Below are 22,888 nucleotides of genomic sequence, written 5' to 3'. Positions count from 1 at the left end.
ATGTTTGTGCTTCTTGTCTTGTGCTAATCTGGAAATATCAGGGATATTTAAAATTCAAAATTCAAAATTCCCGGGCCTGAAATTGTTGTGAATATTAATTCACATGCGTTATTAATAATGAATGAATGAATTAATAAACATTTCTATTTATGCTCAGTTGAATGAAATCCTTATCCAGTAAATATGTAAAAAAAAAAAAAAAAAGTATTTTATTTTGTTTAAAAATGGTTTTTAGCTGTTTATGTTACATTTGTAAATAAACAGGTCAAGAATTTCAGTGAGATTTCAAAGCATACAATACTTAATATGAACACTTTATTATTAACAATGTTTGCCCTCAAGTTGCCCTCCCAAACAGCAATTTTAGCTATGAATATATATGCATTTTTTTGCTATGAATATTTGAGGTTTCTGTGTAAGTGCTGAATACACACATATATATAAATGAATACATAATTAAATACAATTCCCTTAACATTCCCCAGTAAGTTATGAGATGGTGTACAGTATGTAAAATAAAGCTCTCAGAGTGTCACCAACACTTAACTTTTACTGTAGTTGACTTAAACTCCCAGTCAGTCCAAGACCCCGAATAACTCTCAGAGATTATAAATTGCAAAAGAAGAGATAGAAAGAGTTTGAACAAGAAAGAAAGAAAGGGAAAAAATATCAAAGAATTGGATTAATTGGCATAATGCAAGGTGGCTGAGCACAGCCAGAGAGGGTGTCAGCTTTTGGAGAATCGCTGCTATTCTCAAAGCTGGACCGTCTGCACAATTAGCTGGCCAAACTCTGACCCCAACAAAATAATTAATGGAAAACAGAGGATGAAGACAAAATGTGCAGAGCCGTTTGAGTGAGTGAGGGAGAATAATACATCAAAGAGTGCCAGTAATTGGCCCTGTGGCTTTCATTCCTTGCCCCATTTCTTTCAATTCATTGACTCAAAATAATGGGTTCAGGTTCATTATCAACAGGTCGTAAGCTTAGGAGTGCTAAACGGGCTCGGGTGTGTGTCGATGGCTTAGAGGTACCAAGAGATGAGTCTACACAAGTAATGCATGATATCGCTGTGCCATAGAGAGAGACAGTTTGGCTTTTGAGAGTGATACTCGTCCGTAAAATCAAAATGCTGGAATATAACTGGTACGGTCCGGTAAGTCAATTGAGCATTTGATACTTTCTATCCTAGAATCATAGTAGATTGAGCGATTGTTTATATGTTGGTTATTCAGCCATATAAAGTTTATTATTTGAGAGAAAGTGCCAATATGTGCAAACTTCAGGGAACATTTTTAATCCGTCAAATCTTTAATATGTTGCATAAAATTAAACTGTAATGAAATATCGCATTACACACTAGCAGTATAATGAAAAACATGTATGATGTGTCAGTGTTATGCTAGATAATTTAATTCACGTAATTGTATCATTGGTGTTGCATGTGGTGGAGTGACAGGGCATTTTACGCTTCATATTTTCAGTTTCTAAAGCGTCCTAGACTAATGTGGCAACAGCCATTAGATCACAATCCTTATATGGAAATTTCAAGTGCATTTTTACATAACATTTTGAGAAAAAATAAAGATACTTAGAAAATTGGATTTGCTATCATAGGATATTATATATAAAAGAAATAAAAAAGCAAATACTACTATGACAAGTAACATGTCCAAACATACAAAATAATATATGTATATATATATCTACTGTACAGATGAGTACATTAAAACATTTTTGAGTGGAGAAAGCAAGATACAACATATATTTAGTCTTGATGTTATGCATCGCTTGTCAAATTGTGTGTTTGTGTATAAATAAAAGCATGTGCGTTTACAGTGCTGCTTTCATCGTCTATGTAGTGGCACTGAAAATCCTGACCCGTGTTTACCTTGCGTATCACGTGCAATAAACTCTGCTCACGCACATGTAGGCTAACTTCAATTGCAGGAGTCCAAATGTTCAAGTTGCTTGCATGTGATTAGGTAAAATACCTCATAACGGTTCATTACTAGCCTAACATACTCAGACGGACACCCTCCGCCTCACTCCTGTGTCCTGAGCAGCTGCTTGAACCTCCAGCGCAGTACAGGATTGACTTTGGTGGTTTTCCCATACCTGGGTGTGCCATATCAGCCACTGAATAGCGTAATAAGTCTTAAAGTCAGGCTTTTGGTTTGAGGAGCACCCTGCAGTGATGAAAAGAGAAGCATCGTCTCATATTAACGTCACCCAACTACTCAGCTGACAGAAAAACGAGATGAAAAACAAAAAGCGAAAGCCCCTCAAGAATGTGGGATTCCCTCCGATGGAGGGTGTTATTGTTCCTCATTGCAGTGACGTGGTTTGAAAGATACCTTTTAACTATTTGACTGCCATTATGCGGGTTTAAAGGAATTCAAAAGACTTTTGGGGATGTGAAAATGCCAGTTGAGAACTTCAAAAAGGAAATAAATTAGAAAAATAATTGTTCTTGAGCACAAATGACTCAGCATTCATAAATCATAATGGATATCAATCCACTTAACAGTAACCAATCTCACGGGTTCAAAATATTGTTTCCCCAAATAGTATTTAGACACTTTAAAATATTAAAGCCCATTTCTGCCTCAAAGTATTAAATAACAAAAAGTAACTTTTAGATTTAATAGAAAATGTGGGAAATAAAGTTACAAATATGAGATATAAAGTCACATTTTGAGATCAGAAACTGATTTTAGACATTGTATTGGTGAATTAAATCATTATCTAGTAATTAAGAAACTGGAAAAGTAATGAGTCAGTGTTTTATTTGATTGTATGAGCAGAGTATGATGTCAAAATCCCATCTTGAATATTTAATATAATATTTTGAATATAATAGCCTAGCAAATTAATATGAAATATTTATATGAAACTCATAACTGTGAAATATAACATTGCAATCAAGTTACAATTACGAGAAACAGTAGTTATATGTCACAACTGTGAGATACACAATAAAGCTACAATTATGGGAAATAGTCACAATTGTAAGATATAAAGTCATAATAAAAAGAAATAGTTAAAATCGAGAGCTATGAAGTCACATTATAAGACTCTAAGCCATATCATGAGACAGGAAATCGCAATAAGACAAAAAAGTCTATTATGAGAAATAAATTCTCATTTTTATATGTAATTGAGTTTGCATAGTTTTAGTAACAGTTGCATTTGTGGCATATAAAGTGTGGCATATTACAGTCATATTGTGAAATATTAATCATACTGTGAAATAATTGTGAAAAGTCAAGTATTATTTATTTTTTACTGTTAAAGCAAAAATGTGCTTTTGTATAAATGTGCATGCAATTTCACTGCATTAGAAAACAAAATATCAAACAAAAGTATCTTTGATAGATCATTTGATAATTGAAAAGTTCACAATCAAAATTGTTGCAAAAATTGGCTCTGAAAATTGAAGTTAAATGGCACTTAATGTTTAGTTACCTAATTTAATGACATTTAGATGTGTGGCTTAAATTATTTTTCGGCCCAGCTGTAGATGACGCACCTGTTGTGTAATAAACCGCTCTCTTGCGGTATCAGCAGTGAGCAATTTCCCAACATACCCCAAAAATACCTTATCTGATATGCCACAAATCAGAGGTGATTTCCTCTATGACAGTAGAAGAGTCCATTCAGAGGATCAGCCTCTGTTCCAGCCAGACGGACAAGGCCTTTCATTCAATCCTGGACATGAGAGGCCATCACACTGGTCACTTTGTACTAGTGTCTGTTCTTCTACTCCACCATCAAATTCAACTCAGGCTGTGCTGATTAATCAATTTGGGCCGGGAGAGAGTGTGGAGAGTTCGGTCTGTGGAAGGAAATTACAATGATCCAATTTAAATCACAAAACCAGTATAGTAATTTTTAAAGAAATGTCTGGATATGACAATTCATTTGATTAAGTCATAACAGAAAAGAGGTCTGAAATATGAAAATTTCCCCCTTTCTTTGATAACTGATATTTATAGGTTTTGTGAATAAACCTTTGTTTCGAGTAGCTATGCTATGTTTAATGTGCATTTCATTTAATATAACAGAATCTGAGGACAATTTATTGATGTTTGAGTAGAAATAGGGCTAAAAGGTTGAACAGAAACAAACTTACTGTGTGTGTGTGTGTGTATGTGTGTGTGTATTATCAATAGATTTATGTGCCTCATTGTGATGACTGAAGGCTTTGACACTTTTTAAGACAGCCATGGCTGCTTTAAAGTGTCATGCACATTACAGCACAGACACACACTTGTGCCTCTGTGTATGTACACACATGCACATGGATGCTGTGTAGATTCTCTATAGTCACAATACACACACACACACACACACACACACACAAATGACACTGACTTGAAGAGAACATGGATACAAACTCTTCTTTGTCATCCTTCAAACCGCGTATTATTAGTTCGGGTAAGGTCAAAGTTGATCTAATTTTCTGCTTAGTCTTCATTAAACAGCTATTGCATTATTTCATTTTACACAATTAGATTTCAGCCGTAATGACTATATCTCAAGCTAAAGCTTTTGAACAGGGCTGTGCAAATTTAGCCCACAAATGCACTTTATATGCACTTGGAAGAAAAAAAAAGTTAAGCTTGTAAAGTTAAATATATTTTTCTCTGGACCACTAGCCATACGATCACTCACATTATAAACTCAAATTTCAGGATAATGTGCGGCAAATGTGCGGATACGTGGAGTGACAACCTGTTAAATTTGATACAGCTTTTATCTTACACTCATAAATAAGAGTTTAGACACTTTATGCACATTCTTTCAATCGGATAAGACATGAGTCTGTGTTTAAAGGCCAGATTTAATCCCCTGTTTCAATCTTTCATGACATTTGAAGTAAAACGGATTGATTTTGTTCAGTTATTTTACAACAGACAGACCAGACAATGACACAAGAGCTTGAGTGCTCAAAATAAGACCGTCTGGTCCTATATTATGGAGTCTCTGATGTTTTCAGCCATGGTAAATCAGTATATATTACTATTCCTCATACTTAATGTTAGTGATATGAACAGAACCCTAAGCCTGAGTATAAAACTTTGGCTTGTAACACGTTCCTCAGTGTCTGGTCTATAGTGGTGGATTAGAAAACATGTGAAGAAAAAAAAAATCTCATAGATTTGACCTGAAAACTACACAAATGTTCAAAGATTTGAGGTTGGTAAGATCTGAAGTCGCTTATGCTCGCCAAGGCTGAATTTTATTTGATTAAAAATAAGTTAAAAACTGTAATATTGTGAAAAATGTATGCAATTTAAAATAAGTGTTTCCTATTTTAATATACTATAAAATGTTATTTATTCCTGTGATAGAATTTTCAGCATCACTCCAGTCTTCAGTGTCACATGATCTTTCAGAAATCATGCTAATATGCCGATTTGCTGCTCAAGAAATATTATTATTACCAATGTTAAAAACTGTTGTGCTGCTTCATATTTTTTTTGTGGAAACTGTGATACACTTTTCAGGATTCTTTGATTAATATAAAGTTCAGAAAACTGTGATACACTTTTCAGGATTCTTTGATTAATATAAAGTTCAGAAGAACAGCATTTACTGTCACTTTTGCTCAATTTAATGTGTCCTTGATGAATAAAAGTATTCCTTTACTCCCTTACTGACCCCAAATTTTTGAACAGTATAGTGTACATTTATATAGTGTACGTTCATTAATATATTGCTTTCTGTTTGCTATGTTTGTGTACATCAGAAACATCCTCAGACATTCCCTCACTGTAATAAATCTTGAAAATAACTTACAATGTGTATAACACTACTGTCCACAGCCAAAAAGTAACAGTGCAGGCAAATCCATTTAGGTGATTCAACCCAGTGATTAGCCCAATCCCAGATAAAGACGGCCTTTCAAACCCACAGCTTACCCATAAGCCCTTGCCCCGAGAGTGCTGGGTCCTTTTTGTGAGCCTAGCGAGTGGAGGGAAGTCATGTGATGCGGTTTGGTCATTTTGAGTTTTTAAGGGGATCAGTGCAAAGCGGGGGGCAGAGTTAGAAAATCATGGGTTACGGTTAGACGCGTCTGAAAAGTGGTTCGACCCCCAACTATTGAGGATACATTTCCTAATGAAAGCAATTTATTGATCGGATTCACTACAGCTACTTTTCAGAGCGTAATTTGAAGCGGATAGCTTCAATAGATTAGATTAGAGTCGCTGTTTGTATTGGTTCTTCAATTAAATCTGCCTGTGCACAGGGGGGTGGGTCTGAATGGGACGGGGTAGAGTGAATTCCTCTCAGGTGTAATTGAAGTGAATGAGTAATTGATTTAGATCGAAAATCGCATTAGACTTAATCACATCTGTTCTAAGGGAACGAAATTTCTATTCATCCCTCTCTTAAATGCACAAACCTATTAGCAGCCTATGAAGCTGTTTGTGTAACATTGCCAATGAGTAATATTTGGATCTTCTTCTGCCAAACGTTACCCTACCAAGTATGCACGGTGCTTATAATAGAGTTTTATATTCAGAAGTGTGCCTGTAGACCATATAATGAATATTTGGACATGCAAGTTTTGATTAAAAATGTATGAATATCATTGCATTAACAAAATAACCTACCAACTGGCATTTATTTTAAGGAATAATAATAAAGAATACTAGCATGAGCACATCAAGTGAAATAACATTTCTATTACCATGAAAAAAAACTTTTTTTTTTGCACAAATGCAAGTGTTTTCAATTTATATATATATATATCATTACCTCATCATTACATAGTCTTCAGTGTCACATGATCCTTTAGAAATCATTCTAATATGCTGGTTTAATGCGCAAGAAACATTTCTTAGTATTATTATTAAAAACAGTCTCTGCTTGATATTTTTGTGAAAACCTTTTTTTTCATGATTTATGGATTATTTAATAACAAAATAATGAACAAAATAAAAATATAAAAAAATAAATAATTTTAAGAGTGACTTTAGTGAGGTGACATTTTTGACATTAGGAGTACATTTTTGAGGTGACTGTATCCTCAAGGAAAGAGAATCCAGGTGAATTTCATGTATGAATTTTGGACATCATTCACATACTATATTTATTTTTTGTTGATAAACTGGATTGCTCAGGGAGGATAGTTTGGCACTCCTATCATACAGTTGTTATATTTAATTTATATATGAATCATTAAAGACTTCTGGTTATTATGCATTCCTTTTCTACTTGGATAAAACAGCTCTCAGATGTGTGAGCTGGACTTTGAAGTCTTGTCTCAGAAGCGGCCCAACTCTTACAGGAAGTAGCTCATGTTTTATACATACTGTATGTGGGACTAACAAAGGTGAGGTTTCAAACCGGGCCCAGAGAAAAACGTGGAAAAATGGCCAACCAGGACTTTCGGTAAACATATACAGATACACTAGCGTGCGTACACACACACACACACACACACACACACACACACACACACACACACACACACACACACACACACACACACACACACGTGTTCAAAGGCTGTCCATTACTAGAAACTTTCCTCTGCATTTCCTTTAACACAGGAAACAAGGCATCAGAAGGATGCTGATAAACACGTCCTGTCTACTTTAGAGCTCTGCAATGATTTCAACACCTTCCATAGCAATTCTTGCTTTCAAGAAGAGTTCAGATGCATCAAACCATCTACAGAATTTGAGATACTAGTTTTATAATGTACTTGATTTTTCTGATTAGTTTCTTATTTTTGAAGCACAAAAGCATGAGTGAAAAAATGGCAACATCGTATTGCTAAGTTGTGGCTTTATATTTCGCAATGTGACTTGATATCTTCCAGTTGCTACTTAATTTCTCAAAATTGCAACTTTTTATTTTCCTATTGTGACTTTAAATCTCACAGTATGATTCAATTTCTCCAAATTTCAACCAGATTTCTCCCATTGCGATTTGAAATCTGATCAATTTCTTAAAATTGCAACTTTACAGTTCTCACAAACTCACAATATGACTCCATATTTCACAAATGCAAATTTATACCAAAATCACAAATTAATTTCTTGTAATTATGACTTTATATTGCTTAAACGTGACTTCAAATCTCATAATACGATTCAATTTTTCAACATTGCAAATTTATATCTCACAGCTACTTCTTAATTTCTAATACTAATTAATTTCTCAAAATAGCAACGTTACTGTATATCTTCCAACTGCACCGTTAAATGCCATAATATGACTCCATATCTCAGTCCATAACTACATATTTATATATCACAACTGTGGCTTAATTTCTCATAACTACACATTTAAATCTCACAGTAAGACTCGGTTTCTAATTGCTAATTTCTCCAAAACTGCAACTGTAACAATTTCCAATGACAAATTTAATTCAAATAGTGTCACTTTATATCTCATAAATGTGACTTTTTAATTTATTTCACTTTGAAACTAAAACAGGCTTCCAAAGATTCCTTATCTGCCGTACCTTAAAACACTGACACTGCTAAAAAATGCATTCGACTTTGTGGTTTAAACCAGCAGTAATGCAGATTTGTGTTTGTACAGAGAACCACAAACATTGCTGTAGTTAGTGGGGAAAAAAATCCATGGTGCAATTAAAAAAAAAAGTTGCCCTGGAAGACGAAATTGAATGAAAAACAGTCAAAACAATGTGCTTTACCAAAGCTTTGCTCAGTAATTTTAACCCAAGAGGCTTGAGTGTACTTGGTGTAGTGAACGTGTGTGCACTACACTACTTATGAATTTACATGCAAGCAAGCGTGTCCGCACTTCATTTGATAAATTTTTATGCACATTGTCCGTGTGCTAAAGAGATAACCTCTCAGGGGAATGTGCTGAGTAAGGCTGTAAAGATGGTCAGACAGGAAGCACCAAGAACAAAATGCTCTCTACGAGTCTCTAGCACCTGAAAATCTGCCTCTGTCAGGCCTTTGGCTGACCACTAGAGCAGGAACGATCCCCGTACAGAGGAAGCTGGAGAGCTGAGAAAGCTGATGTGTCATGCCTTCCTCTCCAGGCCAGTGTTTCTGCACACACAGCTCAGGAAAGCCACACACACCCGGCTTAGTTATCCTTCTGCTTTCCCAGCTGGGTTGCATTCACACTGGATTGAGTGACTCCAGCGCTTCTTGGGTTGCGGTTTAAGGGCAAGACTGCAGGCCGTTTGTGCATGTTGCTTACGTGATACCTCAAGGCCTTCTTTTGGACCATGAGCGGTTGCTGTGTGGTTAAACTCATCTCTATCACTGAGATCCAACTGCTGCCGGTATGTAGCTGCAAAAGAGAGAGAGAAATTGAGATGAGAGCCGCATGAGAGTTTAAGTTCAAATACCGTTTGTGTGTCTTTGAGTGTAATGTTAAAGAAAGCATCAAGTTTGGAAATGGTCTTGAAACCTGCATATTGGGCTTTAATGAAAATTTGTGTGAGTTTGTGTTGAACTTGAATTACTCTGAATCTGTGAAATAGGTTTTTTTTTTTTTTTTTTTTGGAGAGATTAATTCCTGTTGCTCAACTTGTAGAACACAGCATGGCAATCAAGGTCATGGACCTGATTCCCAGTGAATACACACATACCCTAACTTTTTTGTTGTTGATAAAAGTGTTTAATGCATAAATATAATTATGTACTATATATATATATATATATATATATATATATATATATGGGTTATTTATGATTCTAGCAAAAATGTAAAATATGAATAAATATCTGTAATACTTTTCTGTATTTGGACACTTAAGTTACTTTCAAGAAGGAAAATAAAACAAAAATAATATAATAAATGTAAAATAATATAACAAAATGTGTAACATTTCAATATGATCCTAGAGCTATATTTCTCAAAACTATTATTTATAAAACAATTATATTAGAAAATATTATAAACATATAGCATTTAATATTTTAATAATAAATAAAGAAAATTAATCTAAAAACATAAATATATGTAAATATATACAACAAAATAGCAAGAAAACATCAACAAATTATAAATTCACAATCTTAGACCTTTTTTAAGGAAAAGGAACAATATTAGATGTGAATGTGATTCTGCTCTTTTAGTGAATGTGTGTGTGTGTGTGTGTGTGTGTGCTTTACTTTCTCTTCCCCTCAGAAATGTTTGTGGTCTAACAGCATTGATGCTGAGGAAGAATATTCAGTATAGCACGTCTGATTTCTTCAGAAACAAAACAAAACAAAAAAGCTCTCATTCACATCTGTCAGAGTAAAACCATATACTATAAGTTTATATTGCAATGATTTAACTTCTCTTTCCAACTTACTATAATACCTGACCTTTTAGCCAAGAAAAGGTTTTGTCCATGATTGGTACAGCCGGTAAAATTCATTCCCCTCCCCAGTGTTTCAAAACGCAGATTTTTCTGAAGTGAAACCAGAACTTGACTAATCCTGAAACAAAATTAAGCAACATCAACACAAGCACATTAGATTATACTCGCCATTCAAGACACACTTACAGGTTTCCAAAGAAGATGCACATTTACAGTCCAAATTAAGGTAAAAAAACATTTTTTATATATATATACATATTCATTTAAAATTTATTTGTATACACATATATATATATTTGTATTATATATATATATATATATATTGTATTATATATGTATATATATTTATATATATATATAAATATATATATACGTATATATATGTATACACACACATACACCCACACCCACAGTTCTTTGAATGAATATATTCTGCATGCTGAATGTTTAGTAAATGAACTTTCTAGAGTGTCTGATATTGGTTTAAATATGGTGTCTAATGCATTTTCACACAGAGCTTTCATTGTCTACACTGCATTTGTGATAAAAAAAAATCACTTCAACTTCAATTACATTACAGGCTGTATGTAATTAGTTACTAGTTGTATATCCTGCGTTCACAACTGAAAGGGTAGATGTGAGTCAAGGACATGGCCCTCTAACACCAGCAGCAGTGGGCAGGATAACCCTTTCCCTTCCCCACTGCAGAGATGAGCCCTCAGACACACAATGGCTTCTTTCACCTTTGCCAGGGATAAGAGAGAAGTTACACTCTTAGGTCTTTTTTAAAGCCAAATCAAGTATGTGTAATGAAAAGAGCTTTGCAATGGCTGATAAACAGAGACAGACCTCCGCTGAACTGTTGAATACGCAGTCAGAAGGGCATAGAAGATCCGATTTGGTCCTTTGATTCATCCTTCAAGGGCTTAAATAACTATTTCGGTGCATATGGGATAATATTTTCCATTTAAGATTTCCACTGAAGGGCGATACAGTCTGCAATCCAACAAATGTTTTCTGATTCAGCGAGCGTGAGTCATAAATGTCTCTTTTGTTTGAGCAAACAGCCGTTTTGATCAAATTAAACATAACTTTTGTTCACACAATTGAGTGTTTTTTGGTCCGCTGTCATTTTTGGATTTTTCCGAAAATACTTCAAGCGCCATAAAAGTAACTCAACAGTTGTGCTTTTGTGAGCGTAGACAACGACTACTAGAGGTCGCCTCCATCACCCTGAATGAATGATTCCCTCCTATATTTAGCTTTACGATATCTTATAGACTAAAATTAGAGGAGCGACTGGGTTCACGATAGTTAGTTTTTGAGAACAGATACAAGACAATGTTGTCTAGTGAGTCTGATCCAGAGATGGGCCCCTGGGCCATTTGGAAACCGCACAGAACAAGCAGTATTTGTCTCGGACCCCCTGAAGCAGAAGTGGCAGAAGGGGGAAGTCTGGGATTGGCCGCTTCACGCAAACACGAACTGGGCGGTCCCAGCGAATGAGGGATATAGGCGAAAGATCACGGCCCAGTGGTGATCAAACCTGTGAGATCAGTAATCTCTCTGCTTGCGGTGATTACTACGACCTGTGATAAAAAGGAAAGGCCTGGCCTTAGTACTAATTAGGTCACTGAGATCCTCCTGCTTGCTTATAAGACCGCACAGGAACAAGACAGGACAGTCACTCGGTTTCCTCTCTACAGCTTGGGATCCTAACCTTACTGGACGTACAGGGATTGAGAATGCCACATTTAACTGACTGTAGTTTCTACAAGATGAGAGACGGAGCTCGAGTTTCCAGCGTAAGGACTTGCTAGGTTCTGCTTTAAATTGAGCAAGACGAGAGCCGATTGCGGCTTGGTTTAAGGGTAGTTCACCCAGAAATTAAAGTGCTGTCATTATTTAATCATCTTCGTGTCATTCCAAACCTGTAGGATTTTCGTTCTTGTGCAGGACACAAAAGAAGACATTTTGAAGATTTTCTGTTCATATAATGGAACTCAATGGGGTGCAAAGACAACATTGGTGCCCATTGACTTTCATTGCATAGACAAAAAAAAAAAGTATATCTTCTTTTGTGTTCCACAGTCCTACAGGACAACATTAGGGTGAGTAAACAATGATATTTGGGTCAACTGTACTGCGTATTGGTTTCATTTTATTTAATTTTATTTTTTGGCTGATGTTGGATTATACTGATTAAAGGGATAATACAACCAAAAATAAAAGTTCTGGCATCATTTATTCACCTTAAGTTGTTCCGAACCTGTATGAGTTTCTGTGTAACAAACTTGCTACAGTCAATGGTTACCATCAACTGCTTGATTACCAAAACTCTTCAAAGCGTGTCCAGCAGCTGAAAGAAACTCATACAGGTTCGGAACAACTTGAGAGTGAGTAAATGATGAAAAAAAAAATTCATATTTGGTGGTGAACCATTCCTTTAAGTGACTTTTATGGGAATTTTAAGCAGGTTATTGGTGTGATGTGCTTAAAATGAGATGTTTGGCATGGTATATACTTAAATAAGAGCACTTTTTTTTTACTGCCTTTGTCTTGCTGGTTTTGGTTGCACAGATGCCTAGTGTTGGTTGGAAAAAGTGATATGAAAGATACTCAAGTTTAAAGACAATTTATAGACCTACATTAGCTAAAAATGCAATTTTTTTTTATTTTTGAAGGTTCAGAATTGCCTGGAGAACTCCAAGTACCACCTCCACCAGACTCAGGCCCAGCAGGTCAAGCAATACCTAACTTTGGGCAGCAAACTTGCTAGCCAGCCCCACTCGGTTGGCCATCCTCACTCGGGCCAAGCCCTGGGATCGGTGCCAGTCATGCGCAACGGACACATGCCACCTGTGAGCGACAGTAGCACTCCAGGAAGCCCTGTCACCCTGCTCACGCTGGCCAACAATCACGACAGTGAGGTGAGTACTTCCTGTGATCTCATCTACCTGTGTCACAGTCCGTGTGTGTGTTTACTCCTCAATAACTTCAAACATTCAGCTCTGATCATGTTGACATCAAAAAGAGGGGTCAGCTGCTCTGATAAGAGGTGCTTCATCCTCACAGTCGTCTGTCTGAGATGATGAATCATCTGTTATTAGATCAGTGGCCCAGTTTTATTCACACGTCTTTCATTTTACTTTGCATTGTAACAATGACTGATGAGATGATAGTGAAAATGAAACTCAAAACAAGCAAACAAACATCCCATATTGACCAATTCAACCACTTTTGACGGAGGACAAAGAGTGCGCTATAATCACTGTTTTCTTTTAGTTTCCAATGGATGAAGTTATTGATGATCTTATTAGCCTTGAAACCGGGTTCAAAGATGGGGGTTTGGATTGTATGGAGCCAGGCATCATAATGCAAAATAATGTAAGTATAAGCCAAGTTCATCTCTTCACTGTGCTGAACTGTTATTAATAACAACCTTTGTATAGGGGTGTAAAAACAACAGTGGAAATTAGAATTAATTTCTGCTAATTTAAATTAGTCAACATTTTACTGAACTAAAAGTCAAAATATCATGGAAAATAAGTATAAATAAAGTGTAAAATAAATATTGTGAGTTATTAACTCAAAGTAGAACATTACGTTATATAATCATTTACATATAATTATACTTGAATATTAAAATTAATTCTAGAAAATGAAATAATGAATATTTTGTCGCTATAATAATTTTAGTCATGACGGCCACTGAAATATGTACTGTGTATGAAATCATACAGAGTTATAAGTATACTTTTTAGAATATTTGTAGAATTTTGATAACTATTAAATAATTATCAATATCAAAAGTTATATTAAATAGTGTTATGTCATTATGTAATTTTAATATGTGAAAAAAAAACATTTATAGTGTTAGAAAAACTACAACTAAATAGCCTTTTAAAGCATCATATAAACCTTCAGTAAAGTGTAAATGTAATAAAATAAAAATGATAAAACCAAGTATATTTAAGTACATAAAATGCACACATAATTTAGATAATTTAGAATAAAACATATCTGAATCCTAAATATAAGCTAAATACGTATATAATGAATTAAACACATTAATAACACCAGACTTTGGTATGCTTGTGAAAAGGGGTTTGTCTTTGCGTGAGGTCACACCGAATCCAGCTGAGAGTCAAAGGGGAACAGACTTAAATCTCAGACTTCAAACAGTGGAACAATACAGATTAGTCTGGTAATGATGCCGGCGTGCAGAGAGGTATGTCTTAGAAGAGCCCGACTATGTTAATGAGTGATTACTCCTCCAAAACAAGAGAAAATAACTAAATGCATGTTCTGCTGAGGAATTGCATTTCAGCTAGAGCCAATGAAAAGCCTTACGTAAGCATGTGGGCACACAAGTGGCCCAAGTATGTGTGAGACCAGCATGAAATTGTTAAGGTTATACTGACGTCTGTAGATGGACAAAGCATCACTTGAGTCGTGATTACAGCAACACCTGAACTCACTGGAGAGGTATGTGATTCTGCTCAAAACAATACAGAGCATGATGGGAACGAAGAAGGCGAGGAAGTAGAGAGAGAGAGAGAGAAGGAGCGAGCAATAGTTTTGTATTTGAGTAAGCAGTCAAGCATCGAATTGAGCTAATATCTTCTCTCCCAGTGGACTTGTTCAGAAATGATAGCATGCTTAAACGGATCAATTCGCTCTAATTAGTCATACAGCACGACGCATCAAGCTGTTTCCCCGTGTCAACATATCTGCTAACATGATGGGAATGGATTTAAGCGATTATGACGCCAACAGTCAAGGGGCCCTGGCAATCTTTCATGTTGATAAGTGAGCTCTTTCCCCCCCACTGGGATAATGGAGAGCGTGAACGAGCGGAGGAAACACTATAACGCCTGCCGCCTCTGACTTTCTCAGACGCTCTGACCTCCTATTTAATCCTGTACACTTCGTTTTTTCATCCATAACACTGACAGAAATTGGCCTTTCACAACTTTGGCTTTTGTGGGATTGGTAGTCCGAAAAAGACATTTCAATTCTATTCAATTCAGGCATATTATAGTTAACTAAAACTAATTATAATACTAATACTAATAATAAACTCTAACTTAAACGTAAAATAAAAAACTAATTCAACATATTCATATAGACTATAATAGTATCTCAATGATACTAAAATAACATTCATTATTTTGCCAAAATAAAAAATAAAAATCCCCTGCTCCACGGCGCCCTCTTTTGTTTTTTTAAGCACTGCATCTGTTTGCTGATTTTCTCTGCTCGTTTAAAGCTCATACTGAATCTGCACAAAAATAGTATGGAAACATTGACATTGCTAGTAAATGTCACAACTACAAAGAAACAGCATTGAGTTAGACGCAACATTTTGAAGTCGAAAAACTGAAAGACTGTTCTCTAGTAAATCGAACTCCAATAATCTTTGTTTTATTTTCAGCTGTGAATAATAAGTAATTACAGTGTGCACATATAAGCTCTGTATATATCCAGAATTTACACACCCTTCATTCATAAAATCCTAAACATACTTGTTTTATATTTTACATTTGATTATGTTTTCATTTGGAAAAATAAAGCACTTCCAGTTGAATTCAACACAGTTTATTCTTCAAAACCAGTGTAAAAAAAAAAAAAAGTAGTCAAAATAAAGAGACTCTGTTTAACAGATAGTGTTTGATGTTTTAGGCTTTTACTCTTAATATACAGAAAGTTAAAATCATGCATGCAACATTAAACACCTAAAATATTACATGCAGTGCAATAAAAGATTATATAGACGCAGAAGAACTCCACATGGTGAACATTTAATGCCTGTGTGTAAATCTAGACTTACTTTGTCTCTTTCCTCTGAAGGTATCCCTGAACAACATCATGCAGGAGGTGTACGGCGTTGACCAAGGTATGACTGCCCCTGTTTATGACTGTTAAAATGGAAGTCACAGGTACGGAGCACAGACGTCTGTCCGAGCAGGACCTGTGCTGTTAACAAAGGCATTTCAGAAAGAAACTTATTTTTTATTATCATTTATATATATTTTAAAATATTATGTACTTAAAAAAAACTATTTAAAGTGCAGACTTATAGTCCTATAGTACACCTTATAATCTATTTAAAATGAAATTGTTGGAAAAAGCAACCATAATCATAACTAAAATATTTGCAAAATGTCAATAATATCACAGAACTCTTGCGTGTATTTACATTTATGCATTTGGAATATTTTTACATTTTTAATATTATTATTTTTCAATTATATGTTATAATATGATAAATGTTTTCATAATAAATATAAAGAAATATCGCACTACTACTAAAACAATGTTTCTTTGTTACACTTTAGTCATGGTATAATTTGATGAAAAATCGAAGTCAGTATGAAAATATGATTAAAAATATGCTGAATCCACTACATTAAAAAATGGCAAATGCATACATGTAAATATAATAAAATAAAATAAATAAATAAAATTCAAGGGCATGCTGTAAATAGATCTAGCAAAGAAAACCCAGACGGGTTCATTCCATATGTGTTATCCCATTAGGCCCTGGCATTGAAAGCCAAACACAAGGCTGTATGTTTCATGTTACTGTCCAGCTGTCTTATTTTAAGAGTCGGCACGCTCTGCGTTCAGCTTACCATTGTGTTGCTCTCATTCTTCATTATCAATGCTTCAATGAGCAGAATATGGTAGCATGTATTCTTAGCATGATAGATACGGCACAATGCCTCCTTTGTGGGTGCCTTTTTTCTTATGAATGTCATGCATCAAGTACAGCTAATTGATTCAGGAAATAGAAAGGATGCCTGGAGAACTCTTCACTCCGGCAGGAAAATAAGTGCATTACTGTCTTTTTCACATAAGCGTGCTACACGGCACTCTTGTTTGGTTATGCGCGGCTCAAATGACCTTATTAAATCAGCAGAAATGAATTGAGAAATCCAATCACTGCTCCCAGTTATATAATTTGTAAGAATGTGAATATGAATGCAGAAGCCTCCCTCCTCCTCACCCGCTCCGGGATGTCAGCAGATTGGTTAATCGCAAGGTCAGGAAGGATTAAAAGAAGATACACAGCTTTTCTACATTAAGACAGAGATCTGGTGTTGACGAGTCTGGGGTGAATGAAAACAGCTTATTCACACACAAAAAGAGTGCTTGTATTGATTGCTTGGCAGCATATGATGGGTTAACAGAAGTTAGTGTTGTTTTGTGAGTGTTAGGCAGGGGTCAGGAATCTTGTGGAAGTTGCTAAAACTGATGACACTATTAATCTGGCAGCTTTCTAAAGACACATTTTGCGTTAGCATGGTGTTCACATTACCTTTGGATATACATTTATTTGTTTCTGCAATAACATTCCCATCTTTTCTTCTCTTACAGAACTCGACACCAGAGTCCTGGCTAAAGAAAGACAGAAAAAAAACAACCACAATCTAAGTAAGGGATCTTTACATTTGAAAAAAAAATTACGTTTTGTTTGGAGGCCTTAAACAGAGGTACTTAAAAATAAAGGAAAAGTTCACTCAAAAATGGAAATCCTGTCATCATTCACTCATCCTCATGTCATTCCAAACCTCTATGAGTTTCTATCTTTTGTTGAACATAAAATAAGATATTATGAAGAATGTTGGTAACCGAACAGTTGACGGTAGCCATCGCCTTCCATAGTACTTCTTTCATACCATTGAAGTCAATGGCTACCGTCAACTGTTTGGTTACCAACATTCTACAAACTATCTAGTTGTATCTTTTTAGTTGATGATGACAGAATTTTCATTTTTGGGGAGAACTGTCCCTTTAAGTACAAGGTTGATACTTTTCCAAACTTTCCAAGAAACTATTGCTAACAGAACTAAAAGACTTGTCTATTTTGATGATTTTATTGTATTTTTTTATGGTGTGCATAAATGGGGCTCAAAATGACTCCAAAATGAAGCAAAGTTGCACATTTCTGAAAAATGCTTGGTTGCTCTGTGATACAATAAATATTCAATAGCATTTATCAAATGGATTCTGACTAGTTCAGAGAAAATATTCTTTAATATTCTGAGGAGAATAAGGTTAACGTTATTTTATTTTTAATTATTTTTAACGACAGTTAAGTCATTCTCAACATAATATAATGGTTATATATTTATTTATTTATATTTAATAATACACCATTCATACTTTAATTTAATAAAGCATTAATATTGCCTAAAATATATATTAGGGGTTTGTGGTGTATGGTGTATGGGTTTGTGGTGTATGACATACTTTGTTCTCAATTGGCAGTTGAAAGACGACGGCGATACAACATCAACTACAGGATCAAGGAGCTCGGTACGCTGATACCGAAGTCAAATGACCCGTAAGTCAAAATCTTCTAGATTCACGCAATAAAAGTCGAGCTGAACTCTAAAGGTCTGAGAAAAGAACAAAAAAATCACTTTAGAGATAGACTCATGAATAAAGGGCAAAATGACATTAAAGTAGAAAAAGTGACAGCACAGTGCTCATTTCTCAAAGAAATACTTACAGAGCGACCGGACCCCCATCTGAATGATGAAAATGAGGTTCAAGGCAAAGTGTGGACCATTTGAACTAAAGTTTAAGCACAACTGAACCCAGAGATGAAGAACAGTGCAGACAGGGAGTCCATTGCCCCGGCTTAATTGAACTTTTTATGGAATTTAAATGGAAGGCTAGTGCTGTCACCTTGCCATTAACACAAGATAAAGGAGATTATTAGCTGCGATCAGGCCAACATCTTATTCCAAAGAAAGAGACAATTTCACCACACTTTCCTCCTTTTAAAAAGTAATGGTATCGGGAATGACTGCACTTTACTTCGGCTTCCGAACTCCTATTTTTTTCTACCTCTTCTGACACCTATTTTTGCTCAGGGATTAATTTTACCGTAAAAGGAGCCGTAGAATGGTCTTTCTGCAGACGTGCTTAACTATTCCATTAAAATTCCCATTCAAAGGCAAGGTAATGTCCGAGAATGAATAATTGGCCATGTAAATCACAGTTTCTTAGTCCTGGTAAAAAAAGGAGACCCTTGTGAGGCTTTTCTCTGTGTATGAAAGTTCTGCTGATGCAAAGGCGGTGTTGAGAAAGGTTATCTTTTACGTTTCTCTGGCAGTGATATGCGCTGGAACAAAGGGACAATCCTCAAGGCCTCGGTGGAATACATTAAGTGGCTCCAGAAAGAGCAGCAGCACGCCCGTGATCTCGAGAGCCGACAGAAGAAACTAGAACAGGCCAACAGAAGACTCCTGCTACGAATCCAGGTAAAGAGACAAAAAGAACAAGAGAACGAGGGGAATTCGGTGAATCAGATGTAGACATGAGAGACTGCAAGAAAAAGATGGCTGTAGGAGTAAGTGACAAGGAAGAACACTAAAAAGAGGAATGAAGCACTGAAAAAAGTGGAACTACTACATTGAAGCTATTTAAGACTACAATATCTTTAGAAACTATCAGAGTAAATTTGAATTCTACAAATGGAGCATTTATCCGAAACAAGAAAATCTTAATTGGGCTGACAGAATTGAATTAACCTTAATTTTATAATAAACACTATATATATATATATATATATATATAGTATATATAGTTGTTTATTTGATCAGTGAATAAATTAATCACACTTATGCAAACTAAGTGATTCTTTATAATGCATTGGGCTTCCCACCATTAAATAAGAGAATTTAGGAGGCCATGTTTAATTATTTCCTAACCTTGCTCTGTGTAATACTTGGACATGGTAAAATGTAGTTAAAATACAGTGACATAGTGTGAGGTTTTCATACTCCGAAAAATGATTGCCACTCTATTGAGAAACGTAGTTTAGTTAGTAGTATTAATACAATAGAAGCTCAAACCAGACCTCAAATATACTTTATAACTGTAAATAGTGGTTTTAACTGGTCACTTGATCACCTTCAAAACAAAGGTACAAAAACAGCTCCTACTGATCTTTGTAACCGCCTTTCCGCCCCGCTTTGAAACATTGTGAGCTGAGGTAATTACCTGATTAATTAATAGCAGCTACAGCTTCGTCAGGAGCGGAATGGGCCTGGAATTAGATTATGAGAGCTAATAACTTTGAAGAGCTGGGCTCCCCGTCTGAATTTATGCATTACATTTTCACGGTATTGACATATTCGCAGACTGAGTGCGAGTCTTCTTCACACATGTGAAGACATCGCAATTAGCCCTCAAAGTAATTACCCTGAGGCTCCCTATCCAAAAGCTAATGCTAATAATGCCTCAATTGAGCGTCTGATGATACCCATGTTAAGAGGCAATGCAATAGTTCCTTTAAACCGTCTGTGCTACAGATAAGGTATGGGAGTTATGAAAAGAGGAAAATATGAGGCCATAGCCGTTAGTGTAGACACTTGCAAAAGTGTCTAAATGTTAAAAATGTTATTTTCATCAACTAATATTAGTTGCCATTTAAATCAGAGTAAAAATGTTATTTTCACGAGCTAAAATCAGAGGCCAAACTGACTATGAGTGTCAATCAATAAATATGATGAATAAATATGATGTTGAAATGTTGAGCATTTAAGAATACTTTTGCCAAAAACTGTCGCAATGGTGACAACTTAAGCCTGAGTAAGTTAATAATTGTGCGTCACACACTGTTCATCTGCCCTGTTTTAAATGGAAGCCCTGCTGGGTGGACGTTAGCTTTAGAATATAGCATTGCGATGCATGAGTTTTTGAATTTGAATGCATCCATTCAATGTGTTTATGGCACATGAACTCCCAATTGGGATTGATGAAGGCCTCGAGGAAAAGAGACAAAATCAGAGTGTTCCCTATTATCTTATGGCCAGTTCATCTTTAACCGACCTGCCTGTGTGTTTTATCATTGGCAGGAATTGGAAATCCAGGCTCGTGCTCATGGTTTGCCCAGTATGGCTGCTTCTATGGGAGCTGTTGAACATTCATCACACCTTCTAAAGCAACAACAGCAGCACCAGATGGTCACACCGGCCCCTCAGAGCACCCAGGCCCCGCCACAGCCAGGCCAGCCACTCGTCTATCCTCAGGAGGACATGAGCAACCCAGAATACACCCAGCGGGCACCCTTACCAGCAGCCATGGTTGAACAGACTGACGGCTCCAACACATACTCCGATCCTCTCTCCCACTTCACTGACTTCTTCTGCAGCACATTGAAAGAAGAGCACCGGCTGGACGAGATTTTGATGGACGACCCTCTCTCGCCCTTTGGGACCGACCCGCTCCTCTCTGCCGGATCGCCCACGGCGTCCAAAGAGAGCAGCCGCAGGAGCAGCTTCAGCTCAGAGGAAGCAGATGAGCTCTGACCGTTCGGATGCTGACCTGTAACACTGTGTAACTGACCTCCCATTTCCATTGGATTACAAAGATCTTACTCCAATGTTGAGTCAGACACATCAAAAAAGGGAGATTGACTCATTGATCTACTGACATTAAACTTCTGTGTAAAGAATGGACTGTCTATACAGCAATAACACTGGTTACGTATGATCACTGGATCACCAAATGTATATTTCTGAAACTTAAAGGCATTGTTGAGATGGACCAGTTTAGAGATCAGAGAGATCTTTTTGTGCCTTATCCAAAGCAGGCTAACTTTATTACCACTGAGACCAGAAGCAATGCAGACGTTATTAGGCTAGAAGCAAAAAAAACAAGAAAAAAAGAACCATAACGCATCTTTCTATATTTCTTACATAATGTATTTTTCCAGAAACATACTGTTCATGTATTTATGTTTTAATCCCTGTATTCTCTAACTTGTTACTTTTTATATATAACTCTAGGGGTGTGGGAAAACACAATAAACCCCTTTTTGATAAAGTTAATACATTGTGTCTCATTTAATTCATAAATTTCAGTCGAGGTCCTAACTGTAAAAAGCCCACTGTATTGTATGTGATGTGCAAATCTCTAAAGCCTCAAAATGATCAAAAATCAACTTTGCTTAAAAAAAAAAAAAATTTCGTACTACATGCCTTTTGTCATCTGATTGTTAGTTTATACTTTTTTAGAAAATAAAAGGCCTTAATATAATTCTAAAAAACATGTTTATGAAGTAAACAACTTTTATATTGTTAGTAATATTTCAAGATGAACACTGAAACAACTCAGGTTTACTTGATTAGCCATACATCATTTTTAGAAAAATCATGTTAAAGTTTCAGAATTAGGTATGATGACTTTTTATTTGTCTATCAATCATCATTATATTGCACTGCATTATATGTTACGCCCCCACAATAAAAACTACAGAGCTTTGATCATAAAACTAAGCATTTAAATATCATCTTAAGACATCTTAAGACCAAATTGCACATCTTACTCAGTTTGGGACTCTGAATAAAATTTAAGTTGTATTCCGAGTATGAGCTCCATATCATACTATATGAGCCATTATTATATTCCCGATTAAAATACCTTACTTGAAATGAAAAATGATTTAGTTTACTCACCCTAATGTAGTTACAAACCCTTAAAGAATGTCTTTCCTCTGAAACACACACACACACACACACAGACATTTTGAAGTATGTTGGTAACTAAACT

At 35.7% G+C, this 22,888-nt stretch overlaps 1 protein-coding gene across 5 annotated transcripts in view; it reads left to right on the top strand.

The window, feature by feature from the left end:
• LOC132098741 (transcription factor EC-like) overlaps positions 1–22,161 on the top strand; it is a 38,683-nt gene extending 16,522 nt beyond the window's left edge. The window contains exons 1-8 of one of the 5 annotated variants that reach the window (XM_059504897.1): positions 9,161–9,286; positions 13,000–13,245; positions 13,601–13,702; positions 16,169–16,214; positions 17,699–17,755; positions 18,593–18,668; positions 19,446–19,593; positions 21,193–22,161. In XM_059504897.1, coding sequence (XP_059360880.1) covers positions 9,230–9,286; positions 13,000–13,245; positions 13,601–13,702; positions 16,169–16,214; positions 17,699–17,755; positions 18,593–18,668; positions 19,446–19,593; positions 21,193–21,645 — 1,185 coding nt within the window. In that variant the 5' untranslated portion in view covers positions 9,161–9,229 and the 3' untranslated portion in view covers positions 21,646–22,161. Of the gene's footprint in view, positions 1–9,160; positions 9,287–10,434; positions 10,542–11,864; positions 12,121–12,999; positions 13,246–13,600; positions 13,703–16,168; positions 16,215–17,698; positions 17,756–18,592; positions 18,669–19,445; positions 19,594–21,192 lie in introns of those variants that run through there. The other 4 variants (XM_059504898.1, XM_059504896.1, XM_059504894.1 and 1 more) reach the window with 4 other exon arrangements.
• Positions 22,162–22,888: the final 727 nt, after the last annotated feature.

The sequence above is a fragment of the Carassius carassius genome, chromosome 22 (genome assembly GCF_963082965.1).
Source record: "Carassius carassius chromosome 22, fCarCar2.1, whole genome shotgun sequence".
Lineage (NCBI taxonomy): Eukaryota > Metazoa > Chordata > Actinopteri > Cypriniformes > Cyprinidae > Carassius > Carassius carassius.
This window is presented reverse-complemented; position numbering and strand designations above follow the sequence as displayed.